The 26,654-nt window shown below is 44.6% G+C and overlaps 1 protein-coding gene across 4 annotated transcripts in view; it reads left to right on the top strand.

Moving 5' to 3' along the window:
- Window positions 1-26,654, top strand: part of NEXN (nexilin F-actin binding protein) — a 127,481-nt gene that overhangs the window by 17,273 nt on the left and 83,554 nt on the right. For all 4 annotated transcript variants that reach the window (XM_030205558.1, XM_030205559.1, XM_030205561.1 and 1 more), the window contains exons 3-5: window positions 2,908-3,099; window positions 24,686-24,767; window positions 24,852-25,000. In XM_030205558.1, the coding sequence (XP_030061418.1) occupies window positions 2,908-3,099; window positions 24,686-24,767; window positions 24,852-25,000 (423 nt within the window). The remainder of the gene's footprint in view (window positions 1-2,907; window positions 3,100-24,685; window positions 24,768-24,851; window positions 25,001-26,654) is intronic.

The following is a 26,654-nucleotide window of genomic DNA, read 5'->3' on the forward strand; positions in this document are numbered from 1 at the left end:
CTGAAAAAAAAAAATTAGTGCATGAGCCTTTACCACCTAGTAAATAGGTGGCAGTAAGGACCCTTGTGCTTATGGCCACACGCTAAGTGGGAAATTAATGCATGGCCATTACGGAAAAAAATAAAATGTGACCATTTTACCACTGCGCTAAAAATGTCCTCAGCACACAGGAAACCCGCGTGCTAAAAGTAGCACAGGCCACTTTTTAATGCAGCTTAGTAAAAGGGCATTTTAATCCGCAAAATGTATTAAACTGTGTCCAAGATGCATGCGGTCATGAAGACAGATGTTTAGGCTTTTGGATTTAAAAGTTTGCTGAGTGCTTTCACTTAGGGATCTTAAAATCATAAGGTATCAAAATTGATTTGCCTTAAAAGGAGGTGGGGCCAGGGCAGAGGAGTGATTTCCAGCGCTGGGTATCTAAGTTACAATAAGTGCCTTAATTTAGAAGAGCCCATAGCCAGCCTAAATTTAGGAACCTCCATTTTAAGGTTCCTAAAGTTAAAATTAAAAATGAAGTTAAAGCTGAAGTTAAAGTTAAACTTGCTTTAGGAACCTTTGCTTTCTGAATACAGGTTCCTAAATTTAGCACCTAACTTAAGATCCCTTTTCCTAAAGTGTGTTAAGCTCTTATGGGTCCTTTTACTAAGCTGTGGGGGAAAAGGGCCCTGCGGTAGCAATGGGGGCCATTTTTCCCATGCGCCAGGGCTAGGGTTACCATATGTCTGGATTTACCTGGACATGTCCTCTTTTTGAGCACATGTCCGGGCAACCGGGCGGGTTTTGCCAATCTGCCCGTTTGTGTCCGTATTTCTGGACAAACAGGCAGGCTGGCGGGCAGGCCGTCCTATGCTAGCCTCCCGGCCCTCCCCTCCCCTTACTTACTACTCTACTGCCCTGGTGATCTAGTGACCTCTTCCGCCTTTCGGGGAAGGAAAGAGCCCCCTCTTTCATGCCCGGAGCGCTGCCCTGCATCCTGTTGCTGATCTCAGCACTGATTCAAAATGGTCGCCGAGAGTTGAAGCATCCTCGCGAGACTTCAACTCTTGGTGGCCATTTTGAATCAGCGCCGAGACCAGCAACAGAATGCAGGGCAGCGCTCCGGGCAGCAAAGAGGGGGCTCTTTCCTGCCCCGAAGAGGTCACTGGACCACCAGGGCAGTAGAGTAAGGGAAGGGGGTGATGGGGAAGGGAGTGGAGGGGGGTGACGGGATGTGTGACAGGGGGGAGGGGAATATATGACAGGGGTGGTGTGAGGGTGTGAAAGGGGGCGGAGCGGGGTGTGAAAGGGGGCGGAGCGGGGTATGGTGGGGGTGGGGCATGTGTCCTCTTTTGGGGGGACCAAATATGGTAACCCTAGCCAGGGCCATTTTTACTGTAGTGGATAAAATGCCCCCCCCCCCAAAAAAAAATGGCCATGTGGTAAGATAAGTCTTACCACGTGGCCATGGGGCGGGGAGCACTTACTGCCACCCATTGATGTGGCGGTAAGGGCTCCTGCAGTAACCGGACAGTACGTAGTGATGCCTGACTACCACCAGGTTAGTGCCATGCTACAAAAACATTTACCGGTACACTGGAAGTGGCACTCACAAGCCAGAGCTACCACTGGCAGCCACCTTGGGCCGGCGGTAGTTCTGGGATAGTGTGTGGTAAGTCCTCATTGGGCTTACTGCCACTTTGTGAAAGGGCCGTTAATGCACAGTTAGTGCATGTAAACAGGCTACCACAGAAATGCATTAAAGCGTTTTGCAGTATTTTGCTTGTATGGATGGGCAAACCCACACATTTCTGATTTTTAAACAATATTTTTGGGAAGGAGCATGTCATGAGCGGAGAATACGCATGGAAGCACTAATCAGCTAGCGCATTATACTTAATGAGTGTTAACTGGCTAGCAAAGAGTTAACGTGGGAGCACTTAGCACCTCCTAAATAGGAGACAGTAAGTGCTCCCATGTTAACTCTGTGCAGGTACCACGCACTAACAACATTAGCATATGACCTGCAATAAAATATATTTTAACCCCCCCCCCCCCACCAAATTGCTGCATTAAAACTGGGCTTAGTGCAAAGTAAAATCCTGTGTTACCATTAGTAGTTAAGTCCAGATTCTAGTGCATTTTAGGAAAAGAGCCCCTTAAGTATCTGTCATGAGGAGCTCACTATCTAGTTCAATATGGCCATGCTTGTATTGTGTATGAATTTCTGAATCAAAGATTTAGGGAATATATCACACTCTACAAGAAGTTTGTGATGTAAGTCTCCCTTTGAGTTTATGTCACACTCAACCGTTATGAGAAAAGACCTTGACAAATCATGCCCTAAAAGATGGAGAAATTACCTCAATAATTTCTGAATGTTCACTTTCCTTTTTTTCTTTTTACTTGATTTTTTAAATTAGTTATGAAGGCATATAACAGCAACAGTCAGAAAACAAGGCAGTCGGTCCACCAAATCCAATACAGACAATAAAACAATGAGGCAGACCTTGTAAACCCCCCCCCCCCCCCAAAAAAAATGTCTTTTACAGTGACATATTGCCCCTGATGCAGCCATTTTTATACTGGCAAAACATGGCCATTTCGGGCATTTTATGTTGAATACCTGGGAGCTTTTAATCTACTAATAAAGACATTGTTTTTTTTTTTTTTTACAAGGTCTGCCTCATTGTTTTATTGTCCACATAACGGCAACATACAAGAACATAAAAAAATGTAGCAGAATCCTATCTAAAGAAGCACAGTAACATTCATCTTGTATTCAAGCAGTTGACAAATAATGTGACATACGCTTTCCTTTTGTAATTATTTTCTTTTCTGCCTAATAAATTCTTTTGTCATCTACTGTCTCTCAGTATATTTCAACTCCTTTTTCTTCTCTTTTCTTTACTTTCCTCTTAACAAAAGATTCTACTTTCTACATCTAAACCTGTCCAAAAAAGCTATGTGCCCAAGCTTGGTAAGGGTGATGTGAAGAATAAGTTTGAAGCCATGCAGAAAGCAAGGGAAGAGAAAAACCAAAGGAGATCCACAGAGGAAAAGCAACGAAGAAAAGAACAATATATTAGAGAGAGAGAATGGAACAGGAGAAAGCAGGAGGTCATTGTCCTTGGAAATTTGTGTGTTTATCACCAATTATTGTCTAGACTAACAATCAATATCTTTACTGTTGTTTGCTCGTAAGTACTGGAAAACTGAGATAGTACTAAAAATTGCTTCACTGTCTAGAATGTAAACAATAGCATATAACTGAATGCATGATAGTTCGTTAAATATTAGTAATGAAGTTGTAGGTGATACATTTGTATTGGCCTAAATATTTTTATAACTAGCTAACTGTGGGGCCCTTTTACTAAAGGGTTGCCTCGCAGGTGCTGGCGGTAGTTTCATCCCCCCCCCCCCCCCAACACGTGTCATTTCCGGCGCTAGCAGAAATATTGAAAAAATATTTCCACAGGGGGTTACGTGGTGGTAATGGCTGCCTGGTTACTGCCGAGTTAGCACAGGAGCCCTTACCAAAACTTCAATGGGTGGCGATAACTGCTTTCCCCCTGAAAAGACCGCATGACCATTTCATTTTTGGTTATTTTCACCCACTGCAGTAAAAGGGACCCTGGTGCGTGGCAAAAACAGCTGCCACTGCTAGCACAGGGCCCCTTTTACTGCAGATTAGTAAAAGGGCCTGCATATGAAGGGAGCATAGCTCTTTAATTTTAATTTTTTTGCAATTAACGTTTGACAGAGACAATGGTAAAATCACCTACAGCTTACCTGTTCAGCTTTATTTCTATGGATCTAAGTGGGGTAACCAGGATACCGCATGACATTACATACAATATTGTGAAATGACTATTGACTAGCCTGCACACATCCTAAAAGAGCAATTCTATAACGTAGGCACCTATATTTATGTGGGCGTAAATGTTTAGAACAAGTGCACACATGTGCATAAGTGCAAAAATTCTAAAAGTTGTTCTGCAACTACATTTTTAACTTACGTGGAGGCATATTTTCCAAGCACATAGACTTACAAAGTTACGTAGAGGGGCCTTTTTGATATGACGTCTAAGTCCGACTTTGGACGTTTTGCACAAAATGTCCTAAATATGAATAGGAAGGAAGGTCATTTTCAAAAAAGAAAAATGTCTTCTTTTTTTTTTCCAAAAAAATACTGTTTGAAAGAAGGTTTTGTGTTTTGGACATTTTGTTTTTTGATCCATTTTTGGAAAAAAAAAAACAGAATAAGTGCAAAACAGAGAAGATCAAGCTATTATGATGTACTAGGAGTCAGCATTTTTAGCAGATTGGTCCCCCAGACATCCCAGGAGAGCAATAGGGCACCTCTGTGCACTTCGTAAAAATGCTTCCAGGTACACATCTCACCTTTGCTGCCTTATTCTATCCCCTGAGCCCTCCAAAACCTACTCCCCCCACTGTAATCACTACAATAGCCCCTATGGGTGAAGGGGGCACCTATATGTGGATATAGTAGGGTTTAGGTGACTTTGGGAGGGGGGTCACATTTTCTACAAGTGTGACAGGTAGAGGGAGATAGGTACCCGAGTCTTCCACTCCATAGTGCACTGCACCAGCCACTACACTGCTCTAGGGACTTGCATGTTCTGTAATAGACCTGGCTATAACATCTGAGGCTGTCATAGAAGCTGGTAAGTCATCTTTTTATTCACATTTTTGGGAGGGTGGGAGGGGGTCATCCCCAATTTCCTCCAGTGGTCATCTGATTATTTAGGGCAGTGTTTCCAAGTGCGGTCCTGGAGTACCCCTTGTCAGTCAGGTTTTCAAGATATCCACAACGAATATGATGTGGAGGAGTGGAGGAATATGAGTGGAAGAGTGGCCTAGTGGTTAGGGTGGTGGACTTTGGTCCTGGGGAACTGAGGAACTGAGTTCAATTCCCAGCACAGGCAGCTCCTTGTGACTCTGGGCAAGTCACTTAACCCTCCATTGCCTGCCGCATAGAGCCTGCCATGAATGGGAAAGCGCGGGGTACAAATGTAATAAAAAAAATGCATGAAAGATTTGCATATAATGGAGGCAGTGTATGCAAATCAAGTTCATGCATATTCATTGTGGATATCCTGAAAACCTGACTGGCAAGGGGTACTCTAAGAATGGACTTGGGGAAACACTGATATAAGGCACCTTTTTTGTGCCTTATTTGTTGTAAAAACAGGTCTAGCTCAAAACATCTTAGTTTTCATTTTGTTTTGTTCCATTACCGCAGAAAAACTTCCAAGTCTTAGGAATGCTCAAATCCCGTCCTTTAACACGTCCCCTTGAGATTTGGATGCACTACAGGCGAACAGTATAGAAAAACGTCTGAAAAATATGTTTTGAAAATACCGATTTGGACGTTTTTGTGAGAAAAATGGCCAAATGCTGCTTTATGCCACCTTTTAGATGTTTTTTCTCTTTCAAAAATGAGCGGAACTTTGTAAGTCTAAGTGCTTTGAAAATGAGCCCCATAGAGTCCATTTTACAAAAGTTTAGGGTGCAGTAACGGAATTAGCATGTGCTAAATGCTAAGAAGCCCACAGGCATAACGGGCTAGATTCTATAAACGGTGCAGAGAAATCAGCCTTGAAAAATGTAAGAACTGAGCGTTATTCTATAAAGGTTCTGCGCCCTTTATAGATTAGTAGCTAAGCGCAAAAACGGCACCTAACTTAAGGCACCGGCCATTACGCCTGCTGAAAGCAAGTGTACATTCAAGCACCTAAGTTATGTACCAATTGGGTCTATTTTATAACAATGCACGTAAATTCTAGCAACACCCCTGGCCATGGTCCCTTGAATTTAAGTGCTATAGGATTTCCTTGCACATCGTTATAGAATGTGACGTGTGCATAAATCACAATTAAGGCCAATTAACACCAATAACTGGTTGTTAGTCAATTATTGGCACTGATTGGCTCATTTATCAATTTGCATGCGTAAATTGTCAGTTCACATTGTTTCGCATGCACAAATTTAGTCGCCATATTTAGAATCCAGGGTAGTGTGGGCTTCTTAGCATTTAATTCATGCTAATTCTGTTAGCATGTGCTAAGCTTTTGTAAAAGGGCCCCATAGTGCATAGTTGCAAGGGGGGGGGGGGGTGCATAGGAGCAAAGCACAGCTCCCACTTACAAATGTAACTTACAGATTACTGCTGCATTTAGGCATTCACACTGATGCTAGCTCTATAGCTGGCTTATGTGAGGGCTGCCTTAATGTTAGGTGCATCGATATCAGGTTACAGAAGTATTCTAAGCACCTAGGAAGCTCCTATTGCACATTCTCAGGGTACCTAAAAGGAGGTCCAAGAGGCACCTATTTTGTGGCTATTTAAAAGCAATAAAAGTGCCTATGCCTCCTTGTAATATAGCTTCAGAAAACCTGTAAGAAGTTCAGGTAAGCACAACTTGTGTAGATCTGTACCAACTTGGTGTAAATTTACAGGTGTATTTTATAAAATAGTGTATACTTCCTGACTCCGCCCACACTTTGCACAAATTCTTCCTCAAACACGCCTGTAAAGGTCAAGTAAAGGTAGGTATGATTGTTCTCTGTGCCTAGTTAATATATGCATAACCCAGGAATAATTGTAGAAAAGCCCCTTTCCAAGGGTAAATGAGGTCTTTTCTATAAAAGAAAAAGTTGGTCAAATTACTCCCTAAAGGCTTAATTTACTATGGGCGTCTTATCAAGCAATGCTACCGGTTCCTGGTGCAGCAATGCCGACAAAACCTATTCACTTTGAATGGGCTCTGTCGGCACTACTGTGCGGAAGCGGCTTGAAAAAAGAGGCCCTACGTTTGTTTCCCCATAGACATAGAATATGAGAAAAGCCTTAGTGAATCTGGTTCTAAGTCACTGGGCTATAGAAATTTGAATATCTATTAGGTCACTCATAAATGGGCTTCTTGGAGAACACATGGAGGGGCCATTTTCAATATGATGTCCAAATCAGATTTTGGACATTTTGCTAAAATCATCCAAAAATCTAGTGCCAAACATGGTCATTTTTTAACCACAAAAATGTCTTATCTTTTTGGTTCAAAAATCATCCTATTTTAGATAAACATTTTAGATGTTTATGTGCTCAGTGCATCTTTAAAGGCCATTTTCAAACAAAAAATGTCCAAGGAAAAAAATACACAAAACAAGCCATTGGGATGTCTGGGGACCAGCAGTCTTACTAGACTGGCCACACAGACATCCCAGCAGAGCAGCATGGCAGTCTATGGGGCACTGCAGTGAACTTCACATTAAAAAAAATCCCAGGTACACATCACATCATAACTCCCTTATATTTTATGGTGAGCCCTCCAGGAATAGCAAAAAATGTAGTATACTAGTGTAGTGTACTAGTGTACGCAATGAACTCATTCAAACAGGCAATTGCGACTGGGAACAACATCCTCCTCCTGCAATTCGACATGTCCAGTGCCTTTGACATGGTTAATCATGATATACTAATACATATACTAGAATACTTCAGAGTAGGAGGCACAGTTCTCAAATGGTTCAAAGGATTCCTGACCACAAGATCATACCAAGTAACAATGAACGCGGACAGATCACCCCCATGGATACCTGAGTGTGGAGTCCCCCAGGGATCCCCTCTCTCACCAACATTATTCAACCTAATAATGATACCTCTAGCCAAACTACTAGCCAATCAAAACCTCAACCCCTACATTTATGCAGATGACGTCACAATTTACATCCCATTCAAACATGATCTAAATGAAATCACCAACGAGATCAACCAAAGCCTTCAAATAATGCACACTTGGGCAGATGCATTCCAACTAAAACTTAACGCAGAAAAACACAATGTCTTGTACTCACCTCACAACATAACACAAAAAACTTCTCCACCATAATCACACCATACTGTTCCCTTCCTGTCTCACAAAACTTGAAAATTCTTGGAGTCACCATCGATCGAAACCTCACTCTTGATACCCACGTGAAAAACACGACGAAAAGGATGTTCTACACCATGTGGAAACTCAAAAGAGTAAAACCTTTCTTCCCGAGATACATCTTCCGTACCCTGGTACAGTCAGTGGTAGGTAATAAGTCATCTGGACTACTGCAATGCACAGTACGCCGGGTGCAAAGAACAGACAATCAAAAAACTCCAAACTGCCCAGAATACGGCCACCAGACTCATATTTGGAAAAACTAAATATGAAAGTGCAAAACCCCTAAGAGAGAAACTTCACTGGCTCCCACTTGTGTTCAAGATCTGCACGATTGTACACAAAATCATTCACGCAGATGCCCCAATCTACATGCTAAACCTCGTAGACCTACCTCCCAGAAATGCCACAAGATCATCCCACAAATTTCTCAACCTGTACTACCCCAGCTGCAAAGGACTTAAATACAAGCTGATGCATGCCACAACCTTCTCTTACATGAGCACGCAGTTTTGGAATGCATTACCTACAGACTTGAAAGCAATCAACGAAACAACTATCTTTTGAAAATCTCTGAAGACATTCTTCTTCAACAAGGCCTACAATGAGAACCTATAGCCTCACTAAGTCACCTCACCAACCCACTGAAGTATGAACGCCCACCTTCTATAACTACCCTAATCACTCTCTTCCTTCTTCTTTCTTCCCTTCCTTAATCGCTACACATTACGAACTGTATCTGATATCCTGAAATGACAATGTTAACAAATCTATGTAAGCCACATTGAGCCTGCAAATAGGTGGGGGAATGTGGGATACAAATGCAATAAATAAATACCCAACTGTACACTACTACAATAGTCCTTATGCCTGTAGGTGTCACCTGTATGTGGGTTCAGTAGGTATTTTGTGGTTTTTGGGGCACTCTCACTTTCCACCACAAGTATACCAGTTATAGTGGGATATTGGTCTGGGACCTCTTCTCTACAGTCCACTGTACCGACCACTAGGCTCTCCAGGGACCTGCCTGCTGCTTTAAGAGGAATGGCCATGATATCTGCAGCTGTCATAGAGCCTGGTATGTACTGTCACTTTTACCTCTTAGGGGGGTGAGAAGGGGGTCAGTGACCACTGGGGGATTAAGTGGGGTCATGTCATTATCCCTTTAGAGGTTATCTGGTTGGTTTGGGTACCTTTTTGACACAGTCGTTTTTGAAACAGGTCTAGCCAAAAATAGCCTATTTTGTGCCCTGGATGTTTTTACAATGTTCCATTATTGCATAAAAATGTCCAAATCATAAACCTTCCCTAGTCCCACCCAAAACATGCCTCCAACACGCCCCCTTGGGATTCAGATGAACTGCATAGGAAAACTTCTTAAAAATAAGTTTTGAAAATTGCGATTTGGATTTATTTTTTTTTTTTTGCATAAAAACATCCATCTGTTACTTTGTGCTCTTTTTTGGACTTTTTCTGTTTCAAAAATTAACCCCTTAGTATCACAGACATGACACGATTTAACAAGTAACAAATTCCAGGCAATACATTTAAACACAACTCTTTTTTATTACCACAATTGCTCTTTTGGTATGTAGCATTCTATCATATTTTAAAAATGAGAAACTCCAGGCTTTTTTATTTATTTACCAGGATTGATTGCATGGCCCACTCTGTAAGGCTTTGGTCTAATATCACAGTTTCAAAGTGATTAAAAGCATGTGTTATAAAACGGCTACACTTCTCGATGCCAGAAGTCCGACAACATTCAAGCAATGCAGATACACTGATCAAAGGCTACATATAAATCAAATTATTCTGAGCCACTCAAAATGATTCAAGCATGAAACAGCAATTAAAATACATTTATTGTGTTACTGAAGTGCTAAGATATGCACATGGTGTTTGACTAGCATTCAGTAAACATTTTTCTCTCATAGCTTGGGCTAATATTTACTTGTAAATTGGCAATGATAAATGTATCATCCCCATTGGTTAATGATGAGATTATATGAATATTCAATTATAATGCACAAGCTAGATCTAATTTTTAAAATACCAATTTACTCAAACATTTCCATTTATTTATACTATTTATCTTATTACTAGTGAGTCATTTCTAGTTGTTTCAGAAGCACAATGGATAAAGTAGGAAAGAATCCTTATGGTGACAATCCCTTCCTGCCCAAATCAAGCAAGGCTCCCAACATATCTCTGTATCTATCACAATAAAGTGTAAAGAGATGTGTAACTTCAACATACTCACAACGGTCCGTTTACTCACCTGCAACGTGCAAGATATCACATGCTGTACACATTGCAGGTACTTTCTTTGTCCCTACAGGGCTCACAATCTAATTTTTTTTTTTGTACCTGGCAATGGAGGGTTTAAGTGGCTTGCCCAAAGACAGAAGGAGCTGCAGTGGGAATCAAACCTAGGTTGGCAGGCTCAAAGCAAACTGCACTAACCATTAGGCCACTCCTCTACTAATAATGGGGTCCTTTTACTAAGCTGTAACAAAAAATGGGCTATGTGGGTCTTTCTTGTGCACTGGCCATTTATAATGTGGCCATAAAAACCCTGATTTTCTATTTTTTCCAATCAATATCCATATGCCAATGTTGCCATTAATGCATGGCCATTTTTTTTCAAAATTACAGTGGGCGCACTTACTGCCTCCTGTTTTGAAGGCTGTAAGAGCTCCTGCATTATCCATACGCCTACCAGTTAGCACATGGTAATGTAGATGCACTAACTCGTTAATGCAGGACTCCCCACTTTCTGCCCCGACATACACCCCTCAAAAAATATATATATTTAGCTCATGGTTACTGCTACAGCATGTCCTGCGGTAGTCCATGTCATGATGTGTTAGGTGCGGTTAGCATCTAATGCAGATTAATACAAGAGCCTTAATATGCACTAATGCAGATTAGGATCTAGACCCTACAGGTACCAGGAAGTATTCTTAGGCCAGAGGGCATTAAACATGCATAATTATTCACATAAAAATATGAAAATGCTGTCCTTGATGTACTGCAGTTTTACCTTGCCCGTCTTTGTAATAAAAACATTAACAATCAATCTGTAGAAAGCAAAAATTAGTGCAAATATTTCAAAATGGAACAGATTGCTGTGAGATCTCCATCATATAAATGCATGAATATATCACCTTATTTGATAAGCATAATAGTCTACGCCATGGCAGCACAAGATATTTGTTATTGTTCCTTTAATCAAAGAATGATGGATGATCATGTGCTGTGTAGTGTCCTAATCTTAGTACTCAGTATTTAATATCAATAGTGTAGTGTAAATGGAACATTTTGTTACTTCTCTGTCAGTGTAATCCGTTGGGTTGGTCGTGAGCCCTTGGGCCCTGGCCGAGGCCAGCAGGGCGCCGACCCAGGCCAAGGGGAGACCAACCCACCACCGCACACCCCAGCTACACAATACCCCCTAAGCTACCCCTCCCCACAGTCCCTCAGGAAGAAGGGAAATAGGCATACAGGCGGGCCTCGTGGCCGAACCGGAACCCACGCACACAGAGCCACTCGTGCGAGCCTCACGGCTGAACTGGAACCCAATCACACACAGGGAGGGGTGAAAGAACCCAGAGGGCCCCAAGATGCCAGACACGCGCTGAGCAATAGGACAGAGGGGGAACAAAGGACCAGAGCGGGCCATGCCCTCGCAGGGGACCAGCGCAGGACAGGGGAACTAACACAGCAACCCCCCCCCCACCAGGGTAGGAGCCCCAGGCAGAAGCCAGAGGACCCAGACACAAAAGGAAGGCAGAAAGCCTTTGCCTCAAACCCACTGTAGACAGAGGCACACGGAATACAAAGGGTTAAGCTTGTAGAGCCAGCAGAGAGAGAGTGCCATAAATCAACAAACAATCAGAGAGAGCGCTTCCCCTCCCAAGAGGGAGTGGGGCCCATCCAACAAACACACTGGCAGAGGCAGGAATACAATACACACAGTACAGAAAGGGTTAAACTCACTGAGCCAGCAGGCCGGGACACTGGGAAGAGAAATCCTTAAAACAAACAAACAAAGGAGAACGCTCTCACTCAGCCCAGAGCCCCGGAGGCTGAGCAATGCCCAGCCCCCACTAAACGAACGAGCAGCTGACCCTGATTACAGAGCTAGGCACACACACACACACACACACACACACACAGCAGCAGCTAACCCAGAGGGAAGGAAAGAATACTCCAATACAACACAGATCCCTGTCAGAACCTAGAGCACGTTCTGAGAGAAACCTATCAGGCTTTCCTGTTACTACCAAGTAAGTAACGCAAAAGCAGAAAAACTCTTCAGCTGCAGGCTAAAGTACTATCCCCTGACGTCAGCACAACCCCTGGCAGCCAATCAGAAGAGACGTCCCCCCTCCCCCTCAGCCAAACCAGCAGAATCATAACATCACCCCCCTTCAAGGGCCCCCCCTACCCCATCCACGAGGTTTAGGTTTGTGAGGGAAAAGGCGATGGAACCGTCTGACTAGGACTGGCGCATGGACATGAGTAGCGTCCTCCCAGGAGTTGTCTGCCGGTCCATATCCCTTCCACGCAATGAGATACTGGAGATGTCCCCGGAAGCGCCTTGCATCCAAGACATCCCGGACTTCGTATTCCCCCTGGGAGGCTGAGATGGCTGGACTAGCAGGCAACGCGGGCAAAGCCCCTTTTCTCAGAATCACAGGCTTCAACAAGGACACATGAAAGGTGTTATGTACCCGTAATGTAGGTGGTAACTTTAGCTGATAACAGACCCGATTCTCTTGCCTCACAATGGGATACGGGCCCACAAATCGAGGTGCAAAGCGGGAGGAGGGAATCTTCAGACGAAGATTACGCGTGGACAACCACACCAAGTCGCCAGGCTGGAAGCGCGGTTCCACTCTGCGAGACCGATCCGCTTGGCGTTTCATACGAGCGGAGGTCACTCGCAGCACTTTCTGAACTGATGACCAAATTGCTTGGAGCGAGGTCACCGCATCGGCCGCTGCCGGGACATCCAAGTTGGTTTTCAAGGGGGCTGGTATCCGCGGACGTCGTCCATATACGATGTAAAAGGGCGAAGCGCCCGTGGCCGAGCTCACTCGGTTGTTATGAGCGAATTCTGCCCAAGGCAGCAGCTGACTCCAGTCGTTGTGGAGCTCATTGACATACATCCGCAGGAACTGCTTCAAGCATTGGTTCACTCGTTCTGTTTGGCCATTGGATTGTGGGTGATATCCCGACAAAAAGTTCAGCTTTATTTCAAGGGCCCGATTCAGGGCTCTCCAGAACTTTGAGACAAACTGTACTCCTCGATCAGAGGTAATAGATTCTGGCAGACCATGGAGATGAAAAATAGCGCTGATGAAATACTGTGCCAGCTTCACCGCCGAAGGAAGGGTAGGCATGGGTATGAAGTGGGCCATTTTAGAAAACCGGTCCACCACTACCAAGACAACTGTGTGCCCTTCAGAGTTAGGCAGATCCGTAACAAAGTCCATGGCAATGTGGGTCCACGGTCTCTCAGGTACCGGTAAAGGCATCAGCAACCCCTGGGGTCTCCGACGGTCAGCTTTATGCTGGGCGCACTCAGGACACGCAGCCACGAACTCCTGCACATCCCGATCAAGTGAAGGCCACCAATACTGCTGGGAGATGAACCGCTTGGTTCCCAGGATCCCGGGATGTCCTGCCATTCGAGAGGCATGCCCCCATTGGAGTGTCTTTTCTCTCAGCCGGGGTGGCACAAAGGTCATACCTGCAGGTACTGCTAGCGTCATCGCGGGCACAATGACATCGGGTTTAATTACATACTGCAGGGGTTCTTCCTCCAGGTCAGCCTCCATGGACCTGGAGAGGGCGTCTGCCTTGATGTTCTTCTCCGCTGGACGATAAGTCAGAATGAAATCAAAGCGGGAGAAGAATAGCGCCCACCGGGCCTGGCGAGGATTCAGCCTTCTCGCTTCTCATAAATAAGTCAGGTTTTTATGGTCCGTGAACACCGTGAAGGGCTCCTGCACCCCTTCCAGCAGATGACGCCATTCTTCCAGGGCCAATTTAATGGCTAATAGGTCCTGATCCCCAATGGCATAATTCTTCTCGGCAGGGGTATACTTTTTAGAGAAGAATGCACATGGGAGAAGTTTCCCACTGGGGTGGGCCTGGGACAGCACTGCTCCTACGCCAACCGATGATGCGTCCACTTCCACAAAAAATTTATTTGTCGGGTTGGGATGGCGCAACACTGGAGCTCCAACAAATGCCTGTTTCAGATTCTCAAAGGCCTGACACACCTCAGGCGACCAGTTGCGAGCGTCAGCGTTCTTCTTAGTCAAGGCAGTAAGAGGGGGCAGTCAGGGACGAGTAATTCCAAATAAACTGCCTATAGTAGTTTGCAAAACCTAAGAAGCGCTGTAGAGCCTTACGCCCCGTAGGTTGCTGCCAGTGCAGGATGGCTGTCAGCTTACTGGGGTCCATACGCAGCCCGAGGTTAGAAATGATGTACCCCAGGAAGAGCAGTTTGGAGCGATGGAATTCACATTTTTCCAGTTTCACATAGAGGTGGTTCTCCCTCAACCGCTGCAATACGGTCTTCACGTGCTCCTGGTGCTCTTCCTCAGCCCTTGAAAAAATCAAAATGTCGTCCAAGTAGACCATCACAAACTTATACAGGAGATCCCTGAAGATGTCATTCATGAAGGCTTGGAAGATGGCTGGAGCATTAGCAAGTCCAAACGGCATTACCAGATATTCGTAATGCCCGTCGCGGGTGTTAAACGCCGTCTTCCACTCATCCCCCTCCTTGATCCGCACAAGGTTGTAGGCCCCCCTGAGATCGAGCTTGGAGAAGATCTGGGCCCCCTGGAGGCGGTCAAACATCTCAGAAATCAAGGGAAGGGGGTATTTGTCCTTCCGCATGATGGCATTGAGTCCCCTGTAGTCAATACAGGGGCGCAACCCCCCATCCTTCTCCACGAAGAAGAATCCAGCCCCCGCGGGCGATTTAGAGGGCCGGATGAAGCCTCGAGCTAGGTTCTCTCGAATATACTGGGACATGGCTTCCGTCTCTGGCCGGGATAGGGGGTATACGCGGCCACGGGGAGGTTCAGTGCCAGGTAGTAGCTCTATGGCACAGTCATAGGAGCGATGAGGAGGCAGAATCTCTGCTTGCTGTTTGGAAAAAACATCTCCAAAGGATCTGTAGGGCCCCGGTAACATAACATTGGCTCGATCCAAAGGAAGCGTAACTGGGGCTGGCGAGACCTTATCCAAACAGACCTTCTGGCAGCCCGGGCCCCACGCCGTCAATTCACCCCGGGCCCAATCAATGCAAGGGTTATGCAGGCGAAGCCAGGGTAATCCCAGGATTATGGCCTCATTGGCCGACGGAAGGACGTAGAAGGAGATAACTTCTTTGTGTAAGACTCCTACCCGTATGGTCATAGGCACGGTCCTGGAGCGGAGAACTCCCCGAACCAGTCCCCAAGCCGCTGAGACAGTGATGGACTGAGGTAACTCCATCGTAGGAATTTGATGAACCCGCACCAGGTCCGCGCTGATAAAGTTGCCTCCCGCCCCGGAGTCAACTAGCGCCTCAAAACAAGGGGTATCCTTAATCGCCAGTAGAACTGGCACCAAAACCTGCATCCAAGGGGAGAAGAACTTTGGCCCTGACCCGATCTCCCTAGCCGGTATCAGGGCTGCTGGTTTCCCGACTTCTTTCTGTTCGGGCATTCACGGACAAAGTGCCCCTTCACTCCACAATGCAGGCACAGCCCCTTAGAGCGTCTCCGCTGTCTCTCCTGGGCCGCCCGGTCAACCTGCATAGGTTCAGACCCATCGGGCACACCCAGCGACGGGGAAGCAGGGCTCTTGTGCGAGCTCCTCGAGTTAGCCCCTGCAACCTGCTGACCAGCGCGACGTTCACAGGCCCGCTCCCTGAACCGGATGTCCACCTGGGTGCAGAGACGGATGAGGTCGTTCAGATCTGAGGGCAGCTCCCGGCCTGTGAGTTCGTCCTTAATGTTGGCCGAGACCCCATGCCAGAATACCGCAGTCAGGCTTGGGTTATCCCAACCTAGGTCCGAAACTGGATGGCATACTCACCCAGAGAGAGTCGCCCCTGATGTAGGTTCAACAGCTGAGTCACCGCCGAAGAGGGCTTCCCGGGTTTCTCAAAGATGAGCCGAAATTGTTTCAAGAACTCTGCCAAATTATCCAGGAGGGGATCCTTCTTCTCCCATAAGGGCGAGGCCCAGGCCAGAGAGGGGCCTGCCAGTAGAGAGATAATATAAGCCACCTTCGCCCGATCCGAAGGAAAATCCCGGGCCTGCAACTCGAAGACAATTTGGCATTGATTGAGGACCCCCCGGCAGGTCTTACTGTCGCCCTCGTACCTCGGGGGCGTAGCCACCCGAATCCCTCGGCCGCATGCGTGGGAACCCGGCGAGTAGCTGCTGGCGGGCCCTCCGCAGCCCCCATGACAGTCAGCGTGTCTACCCGTTGAGACAGTGCGTTCACGACTCCCGATACCTGTTGTAGCTGAGCATGCAATTGCTGGAGCAGCTGCATGGGGGATGGATCGGTCGAGCTCATGGCTTTTGCGTTCTGTAATCCATTGGGTTGGTCGTGAGCCCTTGGGCCCTGGCCAAGGCCAGCAGGGCGCCGACCCAGGCCAAAGGGAGACCGACCCACCACCGCACACCCCAGCTACACAATACCCCCTAAGCTACCCCTCCCCACAGTCCCTCAGGAAGAAGGGAAATAGGCATACAGGCGGGCCTCACGGCCGAACCGGAACCCACGCACACAGAGCCACTCGTGCGAGCCTCACGGCTGAACTGGAACCCAATCACACACAGGGAGGGGTGAAAGAACCCAGAGGGCCCCAAGATGCCAGATATGCGCTGAACACCAGCAATAGGGCAGAGGGGGAAACAAAGGACCAGAGAGGGCCACGCCCATGCAGGGGACTAGCGCAGGACAGGGGAACTAACACAGCAACCCCCCCCCACACCAGGGTAGGAGCCCCAGGCAGAAGCCAGAGGACCCAGACACAAAAGGAAGGCAGAAAGCCTTTGCCTCAAACCCACTGTAGACAGAGGCACACGGAACACAAAGGGTTAAGCTTGTAGAGCCAGCAGAGAGAGAGAGAGTGCCATAAATCAACAAACAATCAGAGAGAACGCTTCCCCTCCCGAGAGGGAGTGGGGCCCATCCAACAAACACACTGGCAGAGGCAGGAATACAATACACACAGTACAGAAAGGGTTAAACTCACTGAGCCAGCAGGCCGGGACACTGGGAAGAGAAATCCTTAAAACAAACAAACAAAGGAGAACGCTCTCACTCAGCCCAGAGCCCTGGAGGCTGAGCAATGCCCAGCCCCCACTAAACAAACGAGTAGCTGACCCTGATTACAGAGCTAGGCACACACACACACACAGCAGCAGCTAACCCAGAGGGAAGGAAAAGAATTCTCCAATACAACACAGATCCCTGTCAGAACCTAGTGCACGTTCTGAAAGAACCCTATCAGGCTTTCCTGTTACTACCAAGTAAGTAACGCAAAAGCAGAGAAACTCTTCAGCTGCAGGCTAAAGTACTATCCCCTGACGGTCAGCACAACCCCTGGCAGCCAATCAGAAGAGACGTCCCCCCCTCCCCCTCAGCCAAACCGGCAGAATCATAACAGTCAGTCTGTGTCATGCCTATATTGTACCACCTCCTGGCTCCGCCCACCAATACAGAGTTCTAAGAAACTTTTCCAAAGCCACTTCTTTCATCCTAGAATCACTTCTGTTGCTCCTTCTCACTCAGTCTTTGCATTACTGTGCTGGCCTGCAAAAGCAGAATACGGAACTCATGTTCTATTTTTCATGTGGGCTGCCTGCAGAGCTTCATGGTGATTTTATGGGAAATTTGCAGACAGAAAGGACTCTGATGGATCCTGTAAGGAATGGCATGAATATGATCCCATTCCCAAAGTCTAAATGTATCTATTCTCATCCAAGTCTATACCAAAAGGGGGGGGGGGGGGGGGGAGGGAAGGGATTTTGGAGTTTGATCTACAATTGAAAAAAGCATGAGCTAACAGTACATATTATGGCACAGTGTGCTACTTATAATGTCAACACCATAGGTATTTTCCTGTCCCCAAAGAACTTGCAATCTAGTTTGTACCTGAAGCAGTGGACAGTTAAATGACATGCACAAGATCACAAGGATTTGCTGTGGGATTTGATCCAATCTTCTGTAGTTCTCAGTCCACTGATCTAACCATTAAGCTACTCCTCTACTCAAAGGACTGAAGACTAGGAATCCGGGCTTGAAATAACAGGTGGCGGCTAGTTGGGTCATTCTTATTCGCTCCAGGAAATCAGAGGGCTTAAATGAGGTTTGGGGTCGTTCCAATTTCGATTCTGAGAAAAAGATGCATCATAGTAATGCTGAATCATTATGCTTTCTCTATGAAGGAAAAAATATGAAGAACAAAGGAGAGACTCCTTGAAGTCAGGACAGGAGAGATTCATAGAAACAGATGACAATCCAAGTAGTCAGTGGTAAAACCTAGAAAACATTTGGTAACTTTTACTGTGGATTGATTCAGTGTGAGCATTTCAATGCAAACCACAAGTTTTTCAGAAAGTGCCCCTACTCTGACTCCTTTTAGGGGGCCTAGGCTTTAGTTCTTTTTCAGAGCTCTCTTAATCTTGGACTCCATTCAGAGAAGGTTCTTTCGTATTCTTGACGGAGTGATGTCTAGAGGTGGTGGCTAAACTGAATTGATTATTGACAGAACTGGAAATGGAACTGTTAACCATTTGGATATCATTGGTCATGCTTATAGAGGCACTTCAGAATGATGAAAAAGTTGATTTCATCCTGGGGAAATGTTCCAGTCCAAAACATCTTCTATTTAACCTACAGTGAGAGGAAGATCACTGAGAAGGACCAGAAGATGGTTCTTCAGAGTACCTTTCCAAAATTATTTGTTTACAAAAAGAAGGGATAGATCAGTGGAACTATATCAGAGCCATCAAGGTATATTGCCATTCTAGTAGAGGGAGTGAATCCCTATGTTTTGAAGAAGGGCGTGGAAATCATTTTTAAAAATGTGTGCACTTAATGGAGCTATGTTACAAGCTGTGATGTGCTCAGTGTATATATCTGTAGTTCCTGTGAAATGGACTCAGCAGTTAGAAAGAGGACCTGATGGGAGGGAAAACTGGCATGAATCAAGGTCTCCTATATCTCAGACATAGCTTATGACCCATGTTGCAATGACAGCCAGCATCACGTTGTGTGGCATCTTTCCCAGGAACAACCTCTGGCTAAAATAATGAATGACCGACTGACTTCTCTTCCAATATGCACTTGATGAGATTACCCTTTAAAAGTAATCATCTATTTGACTTGCATCTGGATAAGACTATAAACATCTGGCAAAGAGAATCTTGGAACTGTTTTCCTTACAAACCTTTTCAAAGGGACCACAGGGGAAGCTTTACCTCCAAAACTCACATGAATGCCCAGCCTCACAGCTTCAAGTACTTTCAGAAAATTGGACTAGACTTGGAAGAAAAACCTTCTTTTAAATAGGATTCCTGACATTCCTACCCTAGGGCAGCAGGAGATGGGGCAAATATCATCAGTAATACTGGGTAGTTTGGAATGCATCAATAAGATGTGGATGTTAAGGGTGACTAAGAGGCTCAAGAATAGTCTGGATCGCTGTTCAGACCAAGGGTTTTTTTGTTTTGTTTCAATCAGAAGAGACCAGTAGTAGAAAATAAGACTTCCACTAAACATAGATTTTTAAGTGTCTATTCAAAGTGTTTTGTGATGATGATGTTAAGGGCTTTTTACCAGAGTTGAATATCAAGCGTGAACAAATGTGTGACAGAGACAACATTTGTAATTTGCAATTTATGTTAAATCGTTCAGTAAATAAGATTGAATGATTTAAGCTCCTTGTATATACAGGATGATTGTGCCCTTGTATAAGTCTCTGGTAAGGCCCCATTTAGAGTACTGTGTGCAATTCTGGAGACCATACCTACAGAAGGATATAAACAGGATGGAGTCAGTCCCGAGGGTGGCTACGAAATTGATAAGTGGTCTTGGACATAAAACATATAGGGACAGGCTTATGAACCTCAACATGTATATGCTGGAAGACAGGGGGGACAGAGGAGATATGATAGAGACATTTAAATATCTCAGGGGCATTAATGTACAAGAAGTGAGCCTTTTTCAAATGAAGGAAAACTCTGGAATGAGGGGGCATACAATGAAGCTAAGAGGAAATAGGCTTAGGAGGAATCTAAGAAAGTTCAAGGAAAGGGTGGTGGAAGCGTTGAAGGGCCTCCTGGTGGAGGTCATGGAGACAAGGACTGTGTCAGAATTTAAGAAAGCGTGGGACAGGCTCGTGGGATCTCTTAGGAAAAGGAAGAGTTAGTGGTTATGGAGGATGGGCAGACTGGGTGGGCCATTTGTGCTATCTGCCATCATGTTTCTATGTTTCTAGGTCTGTGACTAAATTCTCCCAGAACTCTCCAAACCCCAAGAGACTCCTGTCACGCTTCTCTCTTAAATACCTCTCAGAGCCGGACTGAACTTGGATGTGGTCACAGATGTAGTTCATTCTGGCTGCCTGGCCCTCCTCCTTGCTCTAGCCTCTCCTTTCCAAAAATCAATGGCTCCCTACTGTTCCCTTCTTCTTCTTCAAAACAGCTTTTTTTTTTCTCTCCTTTCTGCTTAAAATCAGTGGGGCAGTTAGCCAGATCACACTGTCAAGGAAGTGCAGAAGGCTAAGGAACTCCTGTCACCTCTCACTGCTCCTTCTGGTACAATGGCTGGGCTGCCAAAGACCTTTTGTCCCCTTGCAATATGGTGCAATGGCCGAGGTACCAGAAATCAAAGACAAGAATTTCAAACGGGGCTGGGGTTTTATACCAGTGCCAGTTTCCCTCTATAAGGGGTCTGCTCCTATCATTACCCCTCAGGGTAGAAAAGCTCTCCCTTGTTCTAGAAATTGCAGTTCAGAAACAGGTCACAGCACAACACTTAGTAGAGCTTCTAGAGGTCTTTAGAGTTATATACAGTGGGGGAAATAAGTATTTGATCCCTTGCTGATTTTGTAAGTGTGCCCACTGACAAAGACATGAGCAGCCCATAATTGAAGGGTAGGTTATTGGTAACAGTGAGAGATAGCACATCACAAATTAAATCCGGAAAATCACATTGTGGAAAGTATATGAATTTATTTGCATTCTGCAGAGGGAAATAAGTATTTGATCCCTCTGGCAAACAAGACCTAATACTTGGTGGCAAAACCCTTGTTGGCAAGCACAGCGGTCAGACGTCTTCTGTAGTTGATGATGAGGTTTGCACACATGTCAGGAGGAATTTTGGTCCACTCCTCTTTGCAGATCATCTCTAAATCATTAAGAGTTCTGGGCTGTCGCTTGGCAACTCGCAGCTTCAGCTCCCTCCATAAGTTTTCAATGGGATTAAGGTCTGGTGACTGGCTAGGCCACTCCATGACCCTAATGTGCTTCTTCCTGAGCCACTCCTTTGTTGCCTTGGCTGTATGTTTTGGGTCATTGTCGTGCTGGAAGACCCAGCCACGACCCATTTTTAAGGCCCTGGCGGAGGGAAGGAGGTTGTCACTCAGAATTGTACGGTACATGGCCCCATCCATTCTCCCATTGATGCGGTGAAGTAGTCCTGTGCCCTTAGCAGAGAAACACCCCCAAAACATAACATTTCCACCTCCATGCTTGACAGTGGGGATGGTGTTCTTTGGGTCATAGGCAGCATTTCTCTTCCTCCAAACACGGCGAGTTGAGTTCATGCCAAAGAGCTCAATTTTTGTCTCATCTGACCACAGCACCTTCTCCCAATCACTCTCGGCATCATCCAGGTGTTCACTGGCAAACTTCAGACGGGCCGTCACATGTGCCTTCCGGAGCAGGGGGACCTTGCGGGCACTGCAGGATTGCAATCCGTTATGTCGTAATGTGTTACCAATGGTTTTCGTGGTGACAGTGGTCCCAGCTGCCTTGAGATCATTGACAAGTTCCCCCCTTGTAGTTGTAGGCTGATTTCTAACCTTCCTCATGATCAAGGATACCCCATGAGGTGAGATTTTGCGTGGAGCCCCAGATCTTTGTCGATTGACAGTCATTTTGTACTTCTTCCATTTTCTTACTATGGCACCAACAGTTGTCTCCTTCTCGCCCAGCGTCTTACTGATGGTTTTGTAGCCCATTCCAGCCTTGTGCAGGTGTATGATCTTGTCCCTGACATCCTTAGACAGCTCCTTGCTCTTGGCCATTTTGTAGAGGTTAGAGTCTGACTGATTCACTGAGTCTGTGGACAGGTGTCTTTCATACAGGTGACCATTGCCGACAGCTGTCTGTCATGCAGGTAACGAGTTGATTTGGAGCATCTACCTGGTCTGTAGGGGCCAGATCTCTTACTGGTTGGTGGGGGATCAAATACTTATTTCCCTCTGCAGAATGCAAATAAATTCATATACTTTCCACAATGTGATTTTCCGGATTTAATTTGTGATGTGCTATCTCTCACTGTTACCAATAACCTACCCTTCAATTATGGGCTGCTCATGTCTTTGTCAGTGGGCACACTTACAAAATCAGCAAGGGATCAAATACTTATTTCCCCCACTGTAAGAGAAAATTCTAACTTGGGCTGTACCGAATATTCGTATTCGATTCAGCCCCAAATACATTACTCATATTTGGCCGAATAGTGATTTAAATTCAAATACGAATAAATCCAGGGCTCTACTGTACTAAATTCTACTGCAATAAACACAATCTCTGATTTCACATTGCTTCTTTTTATTTTTGTTTTTATTTATTTTATATCATTTATACCCCACATTTTCCCACCACTGGCAGGCTCAATGTGGCTTACAACATTTAAGAAACAAACAGTAAAGTACAATAAAGTGAAAGTGATATGGATGTTAAAGCTCACTGCCCATTATTCATATTTGGTATTTGCATTTGGCCGAATAATATTTTTCATTATTTGTATTCAGATGAATTGTAAAATGCGCTATTCAGTACAGCTCTAATTCAAACTCCTGTCTCTTTACAATTATGACAAAAAATACATCAGAAGGACTCCACTATTCATGACTGTGGTATTCCCTTCCCATCATTGATCAAAACAAAATCATTTAGTATTCTTTTTTTCAGTTACTCTCACAAGACGTTTTCAAATACTACTTATAGTCCTATCTTCTCTTTTTTTTTTCTATTGTTGCCATAATTATCACTGTTTCAATATCAGATTCATACATCAAATGGTCTATCTGCAAAAGATTCCTGATTTTATTTTTTTGCATATCTTTATAAGTTGAATAATCCATAATTGAATGATCCACACTGGAAACAGTGCATTTTCTATTATATGATATCAAACTATATTTTTTTTTTTGGGGGGGGGGGGGGGGAGTAATTTGTGTTTTTTTTTTTAGAATTCTTACAATGTATTGCACGTGGAGATACAAAAGAAAAAAAACATATATTACAATATCACCCTTGTGTAAAGTCCACATCAAGAGGAGAGAGCGTAATTTGTGTATTTCACACCAAGACAACAAACACACAAAAATAACCCCCACCTACCCTTACAAATATCTTCATACCTAAAGCAAATTCAACATTTAATTTGAATTATAAGATAGCAATGCCCATCTTACACCCATAACCCAAGGCTTTTTAGAAAAAAAGGTCACAATATGTAGATGTTATAAGGTATTTAAAATTCTATTTGAAGAGGCAGACATTTTCCATAAATCAGAGCATGTGTTTCTTTGGAGCAAGGAAGATGACTAACACTGTGTTATTAAAATGCCTTTTATCAGAGGAATAACAAGCTGTGTTTTAGATGGCCTTAAGGCAGAGAGTTCATTCCACATCAGTTGTGACAATTTCACAAGTAGAGAGAATGAATGTGTGTCTACGGCAAAGATTTGTAGGTTTTGCAAACTTTCACTGAAGGATATCATATAAACAGGTGCATATCGGAAGATGTGGCATTTAGAAAAGAAGCTTTATAAGGTGAAATAGGGCATTAATGACATAAGGTCCTACATGGTACAGACTGGCACAGGCAGAACAGAATAGGAATTCCTCTGACTTGCTAATTCTTTTTCTGTTGGTCTCCTGTCAGTCTGAACCAAACTCAGCCTCATAAAGGCGAGTGTGTGAGATGGTGCAAGCCTGATATGAGAGCATAATAGGGTTTATGCTAACTTTTCTCATTTTTTTTAAAGTATTTATTAAGACTTCAGTTATTGCTGGGAAATCACTTGGGTCAGTAGTTCTCAACCCAATCCTCAAGACACATCCAGCAAGTCAGGTTTTCAATCTGTCCTGAATGAATAGGCATGACAGATTTGCATACAATGGAGGCAGTATGTGCAAAGGTCTCATATGCGTATTCATTGAGGATATCCTGAAAACCAGGCTGACCGGATGTATGCCCTGGGCTAGGTTCAGAACCACTAACTTAGGCTGAGGGAAGAGGAGCAGCAGCAGCAGTTTGCACTGCTGAAAAGCGTGCTGTTGGTCTGCTGAACCAGCAGGTGGCACTGCACACTATGTGGTTCAGACTGGCAAACGAAAAAAAAACTAACTGCTAAGATAAACATTCCTTTTAACTTTTAAATGATCAGAAAAGTAATTCTGCCTATATTACTTCAACAGATGAAAGATTTGCTTGCTTCAGATGATGAAGACGAGAACCAGTCAAGTAAAACAGAAAAAGGTTATGTGCCAAAGTTGATAGGTGAGTGAATAAGAGATAAATACATTCAGGACATGACAAGTAGAAAGCCAACACACATTAACAGCTTGTCTTAACTGTCTGCAGGAACTGTTAAGGGTAAATTTGCAGAAATGGAAAAACAAAGACATGAAGATGAAAGAAAAAGAATGGAGGAGGAAAGGAAACGCAGATTAGAACAAGATTTGATAGAAAAGCGGAAGATTCAGCGTGAACTGGCAAAGAAAGCCGTAGAGGTATGTTGATGCTAATGAACTTAATAGACTATGGTGCTCATTTTCAAAGCACATAGATGTCTCAAAATGCCCCCCCCCCCCAAAAAAAAACCCATCTGCCAAAAAAGTCCAAATAGCATTTTTAAAAAGGCAGACCCCCCCCCAATCAAACACTGAAGTTCATCCAAATAGCAAGGGAGTGTGTTGGGGGTGGGTAGGAGGTGTGTTTTGGGTGGGACTAGGGAGGGCCCAAAAACAGGATGTCCAGCAGTGATAATCAAATGGAAGAAAAGTCCAAGTTTTAGATTTAGGACATCCTAAATTAGACCTGTTTCAATCACGTCCAGGGTAAAAAAAAAGGTGCCTTGATTGAACAGCTTCCCACTGCAGAGATTAAGGCATGACCCCTCTATAATTCCCCAGTAGTTTCTGTCCCCACTTCTTCTCTCCTGAGATTGAAACTGGAAAGGAATAGCAAGTATTACAGGCATTCTGATCAAAGCACAAAGGTGAGGTTAGTGGTTAGTGCAATGGACTTGAAACCAAGGGACCCTGGTTCAAATCCCACTTTAACTCAACTTTTTTTTTTTAATTGTGAGTTCTCTAAAACAGAACTATATCTACTGTACCTAAATAAATAAGCCACCTGCAAGTCTGAAGGCTATTGTAGTGTACATTCAGGTACAGTAGGTAGTTTTCTGTTCCTGCAGGGCTCACAGTTACAAAATAAAAGAGTTAAAGTGAGATTTGAACCCAGGTCCCTTGTTTTAAAGTTCACTGTACTAACCACTAGGCTACCTCTCTGTCCTGCCTAGATGTCTGTGTAGCCATTTTTCTCAAACAGATGGCAGACATCCCTGTTCCTGGTATTTTGCCATTCAAAAATTGGACATTTTATTTTAGAAAATAGCTATTCATTTTGGACATTCTCAGCACAAAAATGTCCATCTCATAGTCATTTTCAAACAGAAAATCTGGATGTTTTTCTTGTTTGACAATGGCTACGAGGTAGACTTTTTTGGTTGTTATGAGCTGGATGTCTCCATGCTGACTTGGACATTATTTTTTTTAAGATGCCCCTCTATGTATCCAAGGAATGAACCACCATGTTATGTTATCAAAACAATGTATATATACATTATTGGGCGCAATTTTATAACAGATCACCTAGGCCAAGAGGGCCAAAATGTGCCTATTTCTAGCTTATTTTATAAAAACACACAGAGGCATATTTTCAAAGCACTTAGGGGTCCTTTTACCAAGCTGATGGAAAAAGGGCCCTTCGGTAGCAGCGAGGCTGTTTTTCCTGCACGCCAGGGTCCTTTTTACCACAGTGGTAGAAAACTCCTAAAAAAATGGCCATGCAGTAAGATAACTCTTACTGTGTGGCCATGAGGTGGAGAGCACTTACCGCCACTCATTGAGGTGGCAGTAAGGGCTCCTGCTGTAACCTGGCAGTAACTGAGCAGCGCACAGCAATGCCCGATTATCGCTGAGTTAGCGCCGCGCTACAAAATTTTTTTTTAATGGCGCATGCTCAAGCCGGAACTATTGCCGATGACTGCATTAGGCTGGCAGTAGTTCCGGTCCAGGATACTACTACTACTACTTAGCATTTCTATAGTGCTACAAGGCATACGCAGCGCTGCACAAACATAGAAGAAAGACAGTCCCT

The sequence above is a fragment of the Microcaecilia unicolor genome, chromosome 6 (genome assembly GCF_901765095.1).
Source record: "Microcaecilia unicolor chromosome 6, aMicUni1.1, whole genome shotgun sequence".
In the NCBI taxonomy this organism is placed as follows: domain Eukaryota; kingdom Metazoa; phylum Chordata; class Amphibia; order Gymnophiona; family Siphonopidae; genus Microcaecilia; species Microcaecilia unicolor.